This window comes from Phaethon aethereus (genome assembly GCF_964289735.1).
Source record: "Phaethon aethereus genome assembly, chromosome: 8".
NCBI classification, from domain to species: Eukaryota; Metazoa; Chordata; class Aves; order Phaethontiformes; family Phaethontidae; genus Phaethon; species Phaethon aethereus.
Window position 1 is genome coordinate 22,150,669 of NC_138584.1, and position 17,996 is coordinate 22,168,664.

General features: G+C 34.7%; 1 protein-coding gene across 5 annotated transcripts in view; it reads left to right on the top strand.

Annotated features, from left to right (window-relative positions):
- Nucleotides 1-220: 220 nt before the first annotated feature.
- USP33 (ubiquitin specific peptidase 33) overlaps nucleotides 221-17,996 on the top strand; it is a gene marked incomplete at both ends in the record, with an annotated part of 37,307 nt that continues 19,531 nt past the window's right edge. For all 5 annotated transcript variants that reach the window (XM_082003207.1, XM_082003209.1, XM_082003208.1 and 2 more), the window contains 10 exons: nucleotides 221-301; nucleotides 1,380-1,433; nucleotides 3,452-3,514; nucleotides 5,975-6,127; nucleotides 8,335-8,434; nucleotides 10,949-11,018; nucleotides 12,319-12,432; nucleotides 13,188-13,266; nucleotides 15,425-15,845; nucleotides 16,260-16,400. In XM_082003207.1, the coding sequence (XP_081859333.1) occupies nucleotides 221-301; nucleotides 1,380-1,433; nucleotides 3,452-3,514; nucleotides 5,975-6,127; nucleotides 8,335-8,434; nucleotides 10,949-11,018; nucleotides 12,319-12,432; nucleotides 13,188-13,266; nucleotides 15,425-15,845; nucleotides 16,260-16,400 (1,276 nt within the window). The remainder of the gene's footprint in view (nucleotides 302-1,379; nucleotides 1,434-3,451; nucleotides 3,515-5,974; nucleotides 6,128-8,334; nucleotides 8,435-10,948; nucleotides 11,019-12,318; nucleotides 12,433-13,187; nucleotides 13,267-15,424; nucleotides 15,846-16,259; nucleotides 16,401-17,996) is intronic.

A 17,996-nucleotide genomic window follows, 5' to 3' on the forward strand; every position in this document is an offset into this window, starting at 1 on the left:
TTAGATTATCTTACTGTTAATAAAGTTTGCTTATTTATACTTACTTTAAGAAGACACATTCTTTTAAAAGAAAGAAGTTATGTATATGTTGCATATTAAAAATCTAATATTGCTGCCTACTGTAAGGAATTGGGTTTTACTTACTCTTACTTCTGTTGTCAAGTGATTCCCTGGTCCTGAAAATCCCGGCTACAGGATCTCAGAAAATACAGCTTCTGAAATGTCATCGCCTGGCAGCAACTGCCCACACTTGGAATCGGTTGGTGAGATAACAAAAGAGGAATTGATACAGAAATCTCATGTGAGTTCTAGCAGCTTACTTTCTTCCTATCACGGTTAACTCTGGTCACTTCTTTTAGCTACATATCTTGTCATGTATTATTAGTTATAAGACACATTTAGGTGTTGCTTATGGGTAAGATCTCCTGTACTGGAAGAGTAAGGTTTAAAAAGTGTACAGGAAAAATTATGGGCTTGATAAAACTGAAAAACTATTTTTCAGTAGTTAACACTTAAAGAGTACCTTTCCCAGCAGTGTTTTCCAAGGCAAGTGACATTTTAATGTACACATTAGTTAAAAGAGTTAGCATAACACCAAGCTGAAATTTATTTTCCGACACTGCCATTGTAGCAGTTAGTTATTTGGAATGTTAATGTAATATAGTGTAAGTGACTTGACTTCAGGTAGAAACTGGAACAAAAAAATTTATGCTTAAGCTTTTCTTGGTTAACAACTCACTTTTTGATGGCAGAGCCACAATTTGAGAAACTGCCCCTACCTGAACTCTTGGTTTCCATTTAGTATTAATAAATGGAACAAAGAAAGATCTTGTAACCCATTTTAGTAGCTGGGAAGTGATGAAAAGCCAAATCTTTTCTCCCTGTGGTGCTAAATGTCTTTATCTGAAAAGTGTAACAGTTAGTTTGCTGCTGAGTGTTATCTTATTTCTCTAGTGTTGCATCTTTTTTTGTAAACCTTTGCAGGTAGTGTTGACAGTCTGCAAATAGGAATGTGCAATTATTACCAGTTCTATCACTTTCATTTCTTTTTATGTTAAATTTATAGAAAATGCCAATTTTGAGGGTTTTTATAATAATGTGATATGATATGTGCTTATGCTTTATTTAGAAGAATAATTTTTGGTTTAAGATGAAAACTCAGAGAGAAATCCAAGGATTTACTAGAAAACTATGCTGCTGTTAAGATCATGTGAAGCAAGAAAAAAATTGGGTTGGTTATCAACACATCCTTTTTTTTTTGTCTTAAATATATGCAGCTAATATGGAGCTTTACAGTGTTTTCTCTTGTTTTGTCTCGAAGTTGTTTACTGGTGAAAGTGAGTGAAATAATATTTTACTTGTGTGTTTAACTTTAATAGGGCACTTGTCAGGACTGTAAAGTCAGAGGACCCAACCTTTGGGCATGCCTAGAGGTAAGTTGTTCTGTTGTTCCATGGTAGGGTCCTTCTCTAGTAATCTGTAGATAAAGTTGGTAGTATTTTTTTTAAGGAACAACTATAATGAAGTTCTTTAAATTAGTTTCTTTAAGTTATTATTTAAAAGCAAACCCTCTTGTGCAGTTTTCTATTTTTAAAGTTATTTACCGTCTATCAGGTACTGTGTTGTAAATGAGATTTTTTGGATAAGAAGCAGGCATATTAAGGTTTCTTCTTGAGTTATGATATTTTTTAGCTCTTAAGATATTTTTTTAAATCTTTTCCCCAGGTCTGTAAATCTGAAAAATAATATATTATTCCTGAAATAATTTACTTTTTATAAGCGTCTCTTCGCATTTGTAGTAATAACATCTAGCAGTAAATGCTGACTTTTTACAGCATAAAAATACATACTCTGGCTTCTTTATTATTAAGCCAAACAAAGAAAAAACTTATTTTGAAACTTGTAGAAGGTTGTACAAACATTCTTCAAACTTTGTACGAATTTTGTACAGTCTTTACCCTGTATATAATTCTTTCTTAAATATGCCTTGCTCTTCTTGCTGTCTACAAAAAATGTAATTTTCAGTGAATTTTAAAAAAAAGTCTCTGAAAAAGTTGCTTCTGATTGATCTATGATACCAACAGGAAAGTATGTAGCTACTTTAGTTTTTAAAATGTCTCATGAATTCTTCAGACGTACAGCTGTTTCCAGAGATTGAAATTTCGCTCCGTAGGCTTGACTTCATTTCATGGCAACTTTTGTCCAAGTTCTGTCAGGAAGATATCTAGGCTGTGACGCCAACTTCATTAGTTTCCGTTTAAGTGGACTATTGTAACAGTTAAGAGATCAGATTATTTTGCTCCCTCTGTCAATAAGCGGTAGAAATGATGGGGAAAAGAAACAGTATTTAATGTCTTTTTGTTAGATGTCTTGAAGTTTAATTACATGTAAAAACCGTCTTGGGAGTAGGAAGAAGTGTTCAGGGATGCATCAGCCTGGCAGGTGGGGAAATGCTGTGAAGCTTAAAATGTGTTTTTTATTTCTTACTTAGAGCTCTTAAACTTTTACTGAAAAACTCAATTTCATACCAACATTTCCATAGGAGAGTTTTGTAATTGCAGTAAGACGCTTAGTGTCATGCTGTGATGTATCTCCTCTTGGATGAATTGGCATCTTGCCTTCACCTTTTTCAGTAGAAAAACATGGTGAGATACCAGCATGTTAACTACCTGTAACTTAACAAATATCTGTGATTATTTAATATAGAAAATTGACTGTGTTCTGCTGCTATTTGACTGTATAAATTAACATGCTTAGGGAGTTATACAGATAATGTGCTGTACCCTCTTATGAGATTGTCTTGACTCATGCAAATGAGGAATTAATGCAAATTGCTTGAAGAGTGGCAGCTGCAAGATTCCTCTCTCAACTCAGGAAAATATGTTTTGCAATTAGCACAATTAAAATCCACAATTATTTTGCATGTTATAACTAGAATGTAGTAAGTACTTAAGAGTTACCAGCACTATATGGATATTTAAAGGTGAAAAAACTAATTAATTGTGAAGTAATATTCTGATAAACAGGCACTGCAGATAGGGGCATTTTTGTATAAATGTGTCATGTTCCGAGGCTGTTGCAATTCAGTGTTTTAGGCACTGGGCTAACTTCATATTTTCTGTAACAATATCTATCAGATAATGAATTATAAAAAATACATATTGACCTTAATCTAAATAAATACGTCCAAATTGCCAAAAAATTATATTCCAAACACGTTAAATGTCTAATGCTGCCCACCAGTGAGAGTTGAGTTAATCTTGCAGCATTCTTATTTGCTTCAGGTGATATTTATTTTAACACTTACTGTGCATGTCTCTTCGTTTGTGTAGGAATCTGCAAGTTTGAAATTTGAGTGAATTTTAAAGGGACTGGCACTATATTACTATTCTGTAAACCTGTTTGACACCACTTTTTAATTCTGTATACTTCTTTATATCTTGCCCAACAGAACAGATGTACATATGTTGGCTGTGGTGAATCCCATGTTGATCACAGTACCACCCATTCCCAGGTATGTGTATTTGCTAGTAGAACAGTTACTTGAAGCAGTGTTGAGCTTACTTGAACTTTTTTTACTCATTTTAGTGAAGTCAGTAACCTGTGTTTGCATAACTCTTTGGAAGTTTGATTAGCTATGATTATTTTTCAACTATAGAAGCAGGTCTTCCTAATTTAGCAGTATGTGCGTTCACAGTCTTCATGCAGCTGCATAATTATTTATGTAATTCTGACATTATTGTGTTCCTTAAAAGAACATGGTGAAAATTAAAAAAAAGGAACAACAATTACTGATGATTTGGAAGCTGCGTGGACAAAAGATTTCTTGAGTACTTCAGCTTATATGTAGTACTTCGCTACTTCTGTCTAACTTTTTAGGATTGTGGCTGCCTGATGGATAAGAGGAGGGAGGTTGGATTAATGAAGATGAGAGCTGAGCAGGTGTAAGATAGGAAGTATAAATTACCAGAAAGAGGTGCTTTGTTTCTGCATTATGCTCCCTCCCAGTGGCCACAGATAAAGAACCTGTAGACTGAGCTGAGCATATCCTTTCCTGCTATGTCCTGATTTTTGGATCCAGCTTGGTAGGAGCAGTGGAGTGTGTGCACTATGTTCCTCAGCATGCCAATTTCTGGCAAGGTTGGACAGCTTGGGTGCATGTGTTTGGGTCTTAAACTCACTGTCTGTTCTGTGCACACACATGCAAGTTTCTTAACAAATATGCTGGGGAGAGAGGAATGGCAGTTTTACTAACGTCATTTCAGAATTTGTGACTTTCTGATTAAATGAAATTCTTGCCACCAATTTACAGTTTGTCGGAAAAGACGTCTAAGCACTGAGCAATTTTTGATCCTTAAAAATACTAAAAAAAACCCCAGTGACTATTAAAATGAGCGCATAGTATATACCAGGGTCTTAGAAGTATGCTTTATGACTATATTTTATCACCACTCCTGACTTTTTTTTTTTTGAAGCAGGACCTTGAAAGGAGTGCGTATTTATACAAATCAATAGTTCGTTAATATAAATCTATACAAATACTTTTTCTTTTTTGCCAGCTATTTAAGCTGAATCACAGTTCTAAAGCCTTTACTATAGATACATAAACGAGCTGCTTTTGCAGTGCAGTTAGGGAACAGATGGTTCCTGAATTTCTTGCCTACTGTTTTATACCTCTTGGCTTTCTACAGTAGTTTATTCCTGCTTTACATTCTGTTTTTTCAATGTTATGTACTTGACAGGTAAGAGATAGGGAATGGATAGGTTGCTTGCTGTCAGTGACATCCTTGTCTTGATTTTCTTGTTACTTAATTTTAATTTCTGGATAGTAAGCCCTCTTCTGTATTTTTTTTTGCCAGTAAAAATCTCAATAAACTCGCTAAAATGAGAGAAACAATGTTGATATAAATCAGTTTATTTCTGCTTACTCCAGTTTCCACCAGCAAGGCTCCCTGTACTGCAAATAATCATGTTCATTGTGTCCACTTCAAGAAATTTAATAAGCTGTTGGTCTGGAGACTTGTAATTATTTATGCAGCTGAAGCTGCAGAATTAAGTATATTCTCATGATTAAAATTGGCTGAGATATTTACATAATCTGATGTTTCTGATGTTTGGGGGGGGAGGCTACTTAAAGAAATTGTAGCCCACAGTTTATATTAAAAACATTGTTCTTGTACAAGGCTTGTTAAATGAGAGGAGGAGGAACTTGGACAGGATGCGGCAGTTGTAGTATTTTCACAATTTCTAGTAAATTCCTCATTGTCTATAAACCTGTCTGGTGCCAACATACAGGGAAGAAATACAGGAAGGATTGGTGGAAATACTTAGAGGATGATAGCAACTGTGTACACAATCTTACAGTAAGCAAAGAGGTTTTAAAAGAAAGATGAAGATTAGAATAGTAAAAATATTCTCCATCTGTCAAATTTTTATACTGCTTCACAGTATGAAGCTGTTAACAAAAGAACTAATTGAATCTAGAATGTTTGTTTTGATGTGAACACCTCTAACTGAACTTAAAATCTTACATTACTCTTCTGATTGACTGTTAAATAGCTTGGAATTTCCTACAGCAAACTGGTAGGAATAAACACTGCCCTTACTGTAGAGGCGGCGGCTGCCTTTATGACCAATAGCAGACATTCCTGGAAAATTGGTTGTTGTGAATTTTAACACTTCTGACAATAGGCTTTCTTCTTACTGTTGTAATTACACCAAGGCATGTCAGATATGACAATGGCCTAGATTCTGATTGTACCTTGTTGCTACTTTGACTGACTTGTACTGAAAATGAGTGTTGGATAGTTTGTGCTAGAAATTCAGTAATTGAATTGCTGTTTTTAAATATTCTAACACATATATTTGTTTCTTTGTTGAAAGTTCTAGAGTTTTAATACTTCTATTCTAGCTTGCATTTATCAGTATTATTCCAAATTTCTGAATCACAGTTTTGATTTTTGTTCTATTTTAGGAGACAAAACACTGTCTAACTGTCAACCTTACTACACTCCGTGTTTGGTGTTATGCCTGTAGTAAGGAAGTATTCCTGGATAGAAAATTAGGATCTCATTCTCCACTACCAAATGCAAGACTGTCTCACCAAGCACAAGAAAATAGCGTGCAGGTATTTTTTGACCTAATGAAACAAAAGCAGCGGTAGCTTTGCAGAAACATTGTGTCTTCTCTCAAGTGAGACTGACTTTTCCTCCTCTCTTGTGGCTGAACTTTCCATTAATTTCTCTCTAATTTTATAAAATTTCTTTAAAAAGACAGTGCCCAGCTTCTGTGTTCTGTCTCTGTATATTGCATGCTTCCTAAGAATGCTTTTTTCATCTTACTGTCTAATTGTTTGTAATCTACAATAAACTATAAGGTACAGAAAAATCGCAGGGTTAAATTTAAGGTTACAAGATTGAAGTAGTTCACCTGTGCTTCCCCATTCTGTCAGCTCTTGAAAATGTTGTTTACAAAACTCATTACAGTAATTACTGGCTAATTTACAGGGAGCAGCAGAATGCCTTAGTATGTGTTTATGGATACTTGCCTAAGATACAAATTCATTCATACAAGCACAGTACTTTTAGAGAAATATATGATAATTGTTAACCTCATTCAGCTAGTAATATCAGACACTTAAAGAGATTCCTATACCTTGGTTTCTGAGGTTTAAACATGTCTAGTTTTCAGTTTTGATAAATGACTCAAAAGGTTTGATTTTTGTGTATGTGTATGTGTGGGGAACATTTTTTCCAGTGGAGTGGTATACACACAAACACTCCTGAATAGGTAAGAATTTAACTACTATGCAAGAATTTACGACGAAGGCAGTAGTAACTTATGTATATTCTATATATGTGTGTAATATTGGTGTAGAATGACAAATGTACTGTGTTAGATTGCTGTGGAAAATATGGTCAGTATCTGCAAAGCTGACATTAGTCGAGTAAAACAGAGGCTTAAGATTGTAGTGTTTTTATATGATTATGACATTAAATACAAGGCTTTATAGAAGTGCTTAGCTGTTCCTCATGCCATGTTTATTAAGAATTAACATAGGATCTAAAGAGTAAGGTAATGAATAAAGCACTAGCTAGTACTGGAGACAAGTCAGAGGAAAAAAACGAGCAAAGCAGATGTTACACAGAGAATTTTGAAATATGCTGTTTGCTTGTCTTGTTCTTCTGCAATTTCAACAAGGTTTGTTTAGGTTTGGTTTGTTGTTATCTTCTGGTTACATGAGTCTTTACCAGCATCAGTACTGTTCACTCTGATAATATTTTTTCTAGATAAGTGTTGTCTTGGAGAATGTTATGCTGTGATTTCTTAAGTGTAATTGATTGGCATAATGCATGTATCTGAAAAAAGTTGTTATTTCTTTACTGCATATTTAACATACTTGTATAAAAATGACAGGTAACTCAGTTAAAACTGACACAAGTACGGTATTTCTAAAACGGTTTTGTTTGAGGCATAGAACTATGGAAGAGATACCATGATGCACAGGTTGGACAGAAAGATGGCAGTTGTTCATTGTATGTAGAGAGGAAATATCATTTAATATTTTCACTTCAAAGTTTAGTATTTAATATTAATGTAATCTGATCATTTTCTCATAAAATGCCAGCAGCTCAACTGGTATAGTACCATTGGAATTTTTTTTTTTTAAACGTCTGTTGTCTAGAAATTCTGGTGACTTGATATAAAGCTGGGTTCAGGCTTCTGAATGTCTGTTCTATTGTACTTATCCATTTCATTGGAAGATTACAACAGGTTATAATACACAGAAAAATCAGTAGAACTTACAAAGTCTGTCAAATGCTTTGTTTAGAATTTCTATTTATATGCTCACAAAAAGAGCTTGTCATGCAATAAATGCTGGCCAGTCTAATACTTGTTTTCTCTATTTGTACATTTTGCTTCCAACAGTTTAGTTTGTCTTTGTTAAATGTAGTGAGCCATCTGGTGGCATATCAAAAACATCTACACTAATTTTTATTTGACTACTGTGTTAGCTTTTCAGTGCTGGCTTACTGTTTGTTATCTAAGGGAAAGGAATACTGTAACTTGCTGTTTTGATTCTTCAGCTGTCGTCATCAAATCATGCAATGTTGTCACTGCTAATCTGGAAACAAAAATATGGGGTTTTTTTAGTAGGCTTTATCAGGGTAGCTGTGGAATCCTATTATTCTCACTTTATGTGCAGTGAGATTTCAAGATGCATTCATATAACTTTCGGTTCCTAGATTTGTTGGTGAAATTACATGTAAGCTTAATTATTTGGAAAATTGATAAATACAGGTAAATATACTTTTTTCTTTTTTTCCTTATAAGGATTTTAAAATACCTAGTAATTCCACATTGAAGATTCCATTAGCAGCTGTATTTGATGACTTAGATATAGAAGTGGAAGAAGATGAATTAAAGACTAGAGGTAATAAAAGCAAAATCCATCACTTTATTGCCCTTTATTGCACATGTATGTCTCCAAGTCTGTTCTCTAGCTTAGTTTTATTCTAAGTAGGACTGTTTTCTATTCTGCTCCAACTAAGATCTTTAATTTTAGTTTCACCTTTATTGCAGGAGTCTTTACTTACCTTCAGAGCAGAGGCTGCAGTGATAAATGTAGTGCACCCAATGCAAGCAGCAACAAAAATAAGAAAGCACGTTGGAGTAATGTTTAGTGTAGCTAGTGTTCTAGCCACTCCGGTAAAAATAGTTTTTTATAAAATCTGTTCTAATGTTTTAACCTGTCCTAAGAGGTTTCTGATTGGAGTGCTTTCTTGCATTTTGGGTAACCCTTTTCTGAGCCTGTAGTATCCCAGTATGGGTTTTTGGTTTTTTGTTTTCTGCTTTTCAGTAATGGATTTCATGCACTGCCAAACTTTCTGGTGTAAAGGGTTACCTCACCCTAATATTAAACTATTATAAAGATGAAAATAAGAGTTGATGAAACCCCAAACAGTGAAGCCTTAATTTCTCATTTTGTAAGAGAACATAATAATTATTATTTCTTACAAGTCTCAAATTGGTATTGATCATGTAAAAAAGGGTATTTTTTAGTAAAGAAAATATTTCTAACTACCATTTTCTTAGAAAAATCTGACCAGCAGATTGTTAAGCTATTGTTTTTGAGATGCCAATGCATATGTCAAAGCAGTTTGCTTTCAATTAGTGATGATGAAAGAGTTATTCTAATTTATGGATCTCATTTCTCACCTATCCCCAACTTTCCCTCTCTGAAGTCTGCTGGCATTGGCCAAAAAAACCTACTTTGCCCCTTCTGTTGTCTGGCACAGTCTTTCTGGATCTGTCACCATCCCACTAATATGCCATCTGCCCTTAAATCATAAAACCATGTTTTTTATTCCCAGTTAGTTTCTCCTACCAATGTATGTATTTGTGTATCTTCTTTTGGGAATGTAACTTGTATAGAAGTAAAATACAAGCAGAATTTCATTAAAGTTCTCAGTAACATTGATATGACTGTGTTAATACATTTCTCAAATTGAAAGAAAAAAACAATTCTTTAGCTCCATCTTACCTTTGTTGTTACAATTGTTCTTACAATTTCTTTTGAAATGCTTTTGGTGAAGTAAACGTTAGAATATATCTTCGCAAGAAAAAAAGTTATTCAAAAACTTTACTTGCAACACTGCAGGCTGGGAAACTGATACCTTCCTGATATGTCATCTGCTGTTAAAAAAAACTAATTAAAAAATAAACAAAAACTATGACTGTTCTTAGTTTCCAGTTTCAGTAAGAATAACCATACTTTTTGTAGCAGAAATTGGAAGGCCAGAATGCAGGTTCAGATGTGGGAAGCAGGACTATATTTCCATTCAGACAGATTGAAGAACCTTTTAAAACTTAAAAATGAAGTCCTGTGCATTAGAAAATTCAACTGAAGTAACCAAATTTTTTTTTAGATTTAAAAGGTTTTTATTAGTAAGCTTTATTTTTTGCAACAGATTAAAATGTTTGGGGTAGTTCTTATACTTCAAGGATTGCATAGAGCCGATGGTGTTGATTGCTGAATGTTTTAAGTTTTCCATTCTTACTGATTCTTTGCTTATAAATGTTATTCTTTTCTCACACAAAAGCAATTTTATTTTGAAATTACTTCATTAATTTAACACTTTAGTAGCTATGAATAGTAGGTGTTTCAGATTAATTTTTAAAAAGTGAGATCATATGATAATTATGACTTGCTTAAATTGCCTCTCCTCAAATATTTAGAGAGCATTTTTCATGGCTCCATAATCACTGGAAAAATATATGTTAATTGCCACTTTTATGTGTGTGGAATGTGTGGGTATCAGTAAAGAAAGTAAAAAATCTGGGCTTGGAAATAAATTCTGTGGGGAAGTCTAAACTGAGCAGTCTATGTATAAAAATAAGGGCATATAATTGGCACAGAAAAAAGACTGATCGTAAGTAATCATAATTCTGATTCTGGGATAATCACATGCAGGGTAGGTTTTGAATGTTTAGCATAATCTGACTACTAGCATGAACTCAAGACAGAAAAATGAAATCTTCCTTGAGAAGCTTTTGGTAATATGACTGATGTTTACACTCACAGCATAACAACAACTTAACTGAACAGGTAAATCATGAAGTTCAAGTAAAATTTAAATATTGACAAACATTTTAAATTACAATCTGCAGCTGTCATAAAACGTCAAAAAAATTAGTAAACTGAAATACAATCTACTTGTCTAAAGTGTTTTAGTCAGCCAAGATCAAAGCACTTAATTACTATGTCTAGTTAAATTAGTATTCCTTTAGGAGCCCTATGTTTCTTTTAGTTACATCTCCAAATTATAATTGGCATCAGAAGTGTTACATGAGTATTTTAATTAGTACATATTTTCTAGGAAGTATTTTCTTTAATATGTCTTCTGTTGGATTAACAGACTTGCTGAATATTCACTCTGTTTTTCAGGTCTAACAGGATTAAAAAATATTGGAAACACTTGTTACATGAATGCAGCTTTACAAGCTCTTTCCAACTGGTAAGGAAAATGGTTGTAAATGTAGTTTTGTATTTGCTTACACATGCATTTTCTCAAGAAGGACTTAAGGATTTTGAAGGGGTGCACTACCATGGAAGATGTGTATTTGTTAAATCTCAATCTTATATACTGTAAACAATTGTGTCACTGATAGGAGAAAAAAAAAGTATTGTGGTATATACTCAGTTTTTTCCCTGTTTCATTCTAATTCCTCACTCTCTAAATAAAAATATATGCAGTTCTAAAAACTAGAAGAAAATCTGATAAAAGCTATTAAATTTGTAGGTTGGTTTTTTTTCTGCTACAGAAGAAATCAAAGGAAATGCATAAGAATAAGCCCTAATTAAAAAAGAGAGACATATTAAGATCAAAAGGTCCAAATTCAGTGCTTACAAACAGTGCATCTGGGTTGTTGTATGCTAAATCATCCTAGGAACAGCTAGAATGCAAAATCTTCTTACCCCACAGGGATACCAGACAAGATCATGAAGGAGAAATCTACAAAAGCTGAACAGATAATCTAGTTTCTTGCACTAGAAATGGTTAGGTGGGGACAGTACTTTAGCATATATCATACGTGCTTACTGTATGCATCTGCTTTTGGCTGCAGTCCAAGATGGGATATAGGGCGAAGTAGACTTCCCTGAGACCCTCTGTTGAGGGAGAGGAGAACTGAGGCAAATCTGTCTAGAAGGTAAAGTGGACAAGGCATCTAATCATGAGGAAATTACTATGTTGAGAAATGCCAAATTTTGCAAGTATGCTGGCATATCTCCTTTCATGGATAAAAACAGGTCCAATATGTATGAGGGATTGTGACTTCAAAAGGGGGCTGAACGGAGAGAAGAGAGAGAATCTGTGAGGTAGTAAACATATAAATAATCATTTAAGTATAAATTGTTTACCTACAAATATCATGTGACACTATTGGATTCTAGATAAAAGAAAATTTCTGATGCTATTTATGTATAGGTTTATGGTGATTGTTGCTGTAGTGGTACGTGTGTACTTGTGATGGCTAGCAGGAATTGCCTTGAATTTGAATCCCATTAGACAATTCTGGTCCTTTAACAAATGTCAGAATACATTTGAGGAGCAGCGTTGCTGTACTGCTGAAGTTGTCCTACTAGGAAAAGTTTGGTTGCAGCATTTAAGAATGTAGGAAATGAAGTTGTTAGATTACATAATAGTATTACTCTTATTTTTTTTAATAATCTTGTATGAAATGTGGTTTTCCTCTTGCATTTTAACAACCTGAAACAACCTGAAAAAAACCCTCCATTTTCTCCTTTTTAATCAGCCCACCTTTGACACACTTTTTTCTTGACTGTGGAGGCTTAGCCCGAACAGATAAGAAACCGGCAATTTGTAAAAGTTATCTCAAGCTGATGACGGAACTTTGGCACAAAAGCAGGTATGGCATCATTTTGGTGATGAAATGATTATAAATGAATTCCAGAATCATGAAGGATACATTCATCTGTTCTAGGTTTCTAATTTTTATTTTTTGTGTATCACAGTATTACTCTTATAAATTAAAGAAGGAAAGACTAACTTTCAAGATTTAAACAATCCTTATACCGTGTTCTTTTCCATATCTACCAAAAACAGGACAAATAATTGATATAAATTGTAGTAAGGAAGACCTGACAAGAAAGAGATGATAAACACTATACAAAGTAGCATTATACTTTTAAAAATAAGTTTATATCTGCCATAAATACCTATAAAATCTTTAAATACTTTATCTTCTCTGTGTCCTTCATTCTGTGTCAATGTTTTATCAATTTCCCTTATTTCCTTGTATGGAATTTCTGTTAACTCTGCCTAAGAAAATACTTAAGAAAATGTAACTACAAAGCTACAGAAACAGTAATTGTTCATAGTGCCAAGAGTATGTCTGATTTGTCATCTGGTAATCTGGCAAGAATCTTGGCATAAAAGGCCTGATGCAGTCTCTATATCTGTTGGATGACAGATTTTTTAAAAATTGCATAATTAATAATTCAATACTAATACTATGTTTGGGTAAGATTAATATTATTGGTATTAGACGTGTTATAGTTCAGTTGTAGGTAAAATTGTGAACCCAGTAAAGATAGAAAATTCTACTTCGATACTTGCTTTTTTATGTACATTTACATATTTAAAACTTTTTTTTTTCTTTAGGCCTGGTTCTGTTGTTCCTACTGGTTTATTTCAAGGAATTAAAGCTGTTAATCCAATGTTTAGAGGCTACTCTCAACAGGTGAAACTTTCTGATGTCTTTTAAACCTGACTAAGACATAAAGTTATCTCTTATTTTTAAATTTAATGCTTAAGATACTATGCTTCCTGTATTTATTTAAAGCAAATGCAACATAAACTTCAGTTTATATGCTTCAAATGTAGATCATCTGAAACTGAATTGATCAACAGTTAAGGAGCATTTTGTGTTTGTTTATATCAAATTCTTGAAAGGCCTTCAGCTTCTGAGAATAACTCCGTTTCCCTTTTTTCAGGAAAATTAAAATAATACGTGTCTAAAACTTTTCCACTGAGTGAAGTAATGCTGCTTATATTTAAGCAATCCCAGAAAACAAAATAAAGGTCTGCAAAAGTAAAAAAGAATATAGTAGATTTTTTTATATTCATCTACCAGTTATGTTTTTTTAAAAATTAAATATATAGTATCCAGTTTTCATTTAGTATCTTTGGAAAAAAAACACCATTGCTGTGTGTTTCGTAAGGAATATTGTGGGAACTGTAAATTGGTAACTTGTTAAATAGGCATGGATTATTATATAGTAAAGGCACTCTTCAGTTGATCCTTCATAAAGTATCATGCTACATTAACACAGTTTGCAGTACTTTATTAAAAGCTCTTGGACTAGAGGAAAAATTTAAACCCTGTCATTAGAAAAGCTTACTAATATCTTCCAGGAATCTGATGTTATTCAAAGGAATTTTGCTGTTTCAGTTAGTATGTTTCATATTTGTGGAGTGGAGAATTAGAACACATGTTTCAATCTTCAAATGCTGCATGTAGCTGTAAAGTAAATGTTTAAATAGTAATTTCAATGTTTTTTAATTTACTCATGAATTTCTTAAGCACCACATGAATTTCTGGAAAAGTATAAAATCAATCTTGATAACCGAAAAGAAACTGTATGGAAAGTTGGTTCTCGCAGCTTTGAACACTGATGAGAATGTCTTTTTCCATGCAGAGCAACACTTAATGAGAACCGGTTTAGGTTCTGCCTGGATCACACTTCAGTTGTATGTTTAGCAGGTTTCATGGCAACAATTAAAACAAAGCAGGTCTTTTATGACCAACACTATCCTATTGCCCAGTCTTGCAAGTTGGGCAGCCACGGCCAATATTCAGGGAGAAAAAGGAATTCTTGCTCAATGAAGAATGTTTATCAGTTAATGTGTGTCTGTCTCAAGGTTTGAGTTGTCTTTTTTTTTTGTAAAAGGATTACCAGCAAATAGACATATTAGATTTTTTTTCATTACCCAAATCCAAACCTCAAATCTGATAGTTGTATTTTTTAAGAAAAAGAATGTTTTGTAGTCAGCAGTTGTGAGCTTAATAAGTAATTGCTGTGATGGATGGGAATGTTAAGCAGCAAAAATTATTATGAACAACCAAAATACAAAAAGGAAAATAGAAGAAAATAGAAGCAGTAGTAGTTGCCAAGAGCAGGCTATTGTTTTCTCCCATGCTTGCTTTATTAGATATTCTCTATTGCCAGGAAGCAAGCTGCTGCATGGATTGTTGAAATTTGGTGGCTTTTAAGATATTTCCAAACACGGATTAGACTTGTAGTAATACTTGACAGCTCTTTGTGGAAACACTGATAGTTGAGGAATCTTGTCCAGGCTTGAGAAGAAGAATTAAAATCTTGTTGACAGTGTGATGCAATTGGAAAGACGGGCTAAGTACATCATAATATTTTATTAAAAAGTACTTCCGTGCCCAGTGAAAGCAAGGTTCTGGTTGCTTTGCTGAAGATGCTGCAGAAGGTTTTAAAAAATTGTCCATAAAACATTCCATTACTAGCAGAGCTGGAGTCCGACCACACTGTTGGTAGTTGCTTGAGTTACATTTATCATTCGTGTAAGCTATGGCAGTATTTTTGTTAGTTTTTGAAATAAGATTTTTGAGAGTTGAAGTGTTTTGGAGGAAACTTGTATGATAAGATTACTGGTGACATGGAAGAAATGGATGCAGGAAACAAGTATGTGGTGTGGAAATGAAATTTCTTTTGAACATTAGACCTGGGATAGAGGAATTTACTTTATTCTTTTTTAATAGCCAGCTGTAGCTTTCGTTTTAGTTGTATGTACCTTTTCCTGATATGACTCTATTATCTTCCAAATATAATGGATTGTAAACTTGTAAAACTTGTTTAAAATCCTAGGATGCACAAGAATTTTTGCGTTGTCTAATGGATTTGCTTCATGAAGAACTTAAAGAACCAGTTGTAGAACTGGAAGATGCCCAGCGTATGAGTGTTGAAGAGAGTATGGAAGAAGACAAGAGCCAGTCAGATGTAGGCTTTCAGCCCTGTGAATCCTGTGGTACCTGTGATAAAACAGAAAGTGATGCTATTTTCAAACCTGTCTTAGAGGATCCTGCAGAGACAACCATGTTAATTCAGGATGATGATAACTCAGTTACATCCAAAGATTGCCAGAAAGAAAAAATATCAAGCAACAAGCTTAAACGAGCAAATTCTATGGAAGACTTTGAAAAAGTCTTCACAAACATTGCTTCAGAGACCACTGAATTTTTAAATAATCAAGGAACTGTCAAAGTACAGATACACAGCAGATTCTCAGGTAATACATTACTCATGTGCAATTGAAATAGTCAAATTCTTAGCCAGAATATCTGTGTGAGTGAAAATGAGTTGTAGAATACGGTAGAGAGTGTATAGGTCAAGTAGGGTAGGTGGATTTACTTGTAAACAATGCACCTTCTTCATTTATTTTTTTCAGTTTAGGTGTTCTGAATTCATTTTGAATTCCCTTGAAAAGCTAGACATTTGTACTGGGTAAGGTTTGAGATAACCCAGGAGAGTGCGCTTTTTTGGTTTTGTTCTTAAAAGGTATGTGAATTGAAACGGTGCTTCATTCCTAAATGTCCAGTGACCTGACAGTGTAGTTAAATCAATTACATGACCATTGTGACTGTTCATTCTGCAGTAAATTTTTTTTGCAGAATTTATAAAATAATGCAAATATTAATTGCAGAGTACATCAGTGATGTCCACATGAATGATATATCTGCAGTCCAAACCCCATCATCAAATGAAGGGATGAACACACGCTTGTCAAACAGTCCTCCAAAATCATTCTCATCGAGCTCTTCACTGGCACCAGTCCACAAAAAAGGTATAGACCCTTTATTTTGTCCCTCCTGGTACAGAGTTGCTCTGTATTAGTTTTCATTTTGTTATTTCGTGTGTCATGCATAGCAATGCAGTGTTGTTCTTTGGGGTTTTTTATGCCCTATCCCTAGTGGGGAGAGGGAGCGTTATATAAGCTGGACATTTGGTAAGACTCTCTTTACTTCTATAAAATTCTGATTCTTTTGAGGCATGAATACTATTTGCCTCTGCATTGGGAGGATCGAATAATATTTTTAGACAACTTTCTCAATTACACTGGTTTGGAGAGAGGGGAAATGTGGGAGAAATTACTACCCCCAGAAAAGTAATGCTTTTCAGAGAACAAGCACGTTGGTTCTTCAGCGGAAGTTCAGTAAGTGAACATTTTAGTCTGTTAAGGTTTCAGTAGCCATGTGTATCTATACTGTAGATAGACTTGTGAATGCTAGCTGCTTTCTCTGCTGTGTAGAGTATTTCTTTTGGCACTGTCCACAGTATGATGTGTTTATGAGCATCCAGAATGCTTAGACTTTTACTGCCTTTAGATACAAGACAGTGCAGCTTTAGGGCACAAGGAACTTTTTTTTTTTTTTTACCCTTATTTGTCTAACAGTAGGTTATTTTAATAAAAGCTTGTCTTTCGGAACATGGTTTTAAGGCTAGCATTAAACCAAACCAAAAAAATCCCACAACTTTAACATTGTGATCCTCTTTCATTCAACAGGCTGTCCAGGATAAGTTCTGAAAATGTTCATGTTATCCTTTTAATGCTTTAGCATTGATGTTGAATGACAGTGATTTAATGGACTTAAATCATGGACCTCCGTGGTTCATTTGTTCAGCAGTTTTGACACTGCATCTGTACTAGTCTCTCCAGTTTTGGCTTCACCATTACAGGAAGGTTTTAGACAAACTGAAGTGAGTCTATCAGAAGAGGTACTAGGTGTCAAATACTTATCCACCCGAGGGTACTGAGAGAGCTGGCGGAGGAGCTTGCCAAGCCACTCTCCATCATTTATCAGCAGTCCTGGTTAACAGGGGAGGTCCCAGAAGACTGGAGGCTTGCCAATGTGACGCCCATCTACAAGAAAGGCTGGAAGGAGGATCCTGGGAACTACAGGCCTGTCAGCCTGACCTCTGTACCAGGGAAGATTATGGAGCGGTTGGTCTTGAGAGTGCTCCCAGGGCATCTGCAGGACAGCCAAGGGCTCAGGCCCAGCCAGCATGGGTTCATGAAAGGCAGATCCTGCTTGACCAACCTGATCTCTTTCTATGACCAGGTGACCCGCCTAGTGGATGAGGGAAAGACTGTGGACGTTGTCTACCTGGACTTTAGTAAAGCCTTTGACAGCGTCTCCCACAGCATTCTCCTGGAGAAACTGGCGGCTCGTGGCTTAGACGGGTTTACTCTTTGCTGGGTGAGGAACTGGCTGGATGGCCGAGCCCAGAGAGTTGTGGTGAACAGCGTTAAATCCGGCTGGCGGCCGGTCACAAGCGGTGTTCCTCAGGGCTCGGTTCTGGGGCTGGTCTTATTCAATATCTTTATTGATGATCTGGATGAGGGAATTGAGTGCTCCCTCAGTAAGTTTGCAGATGACAC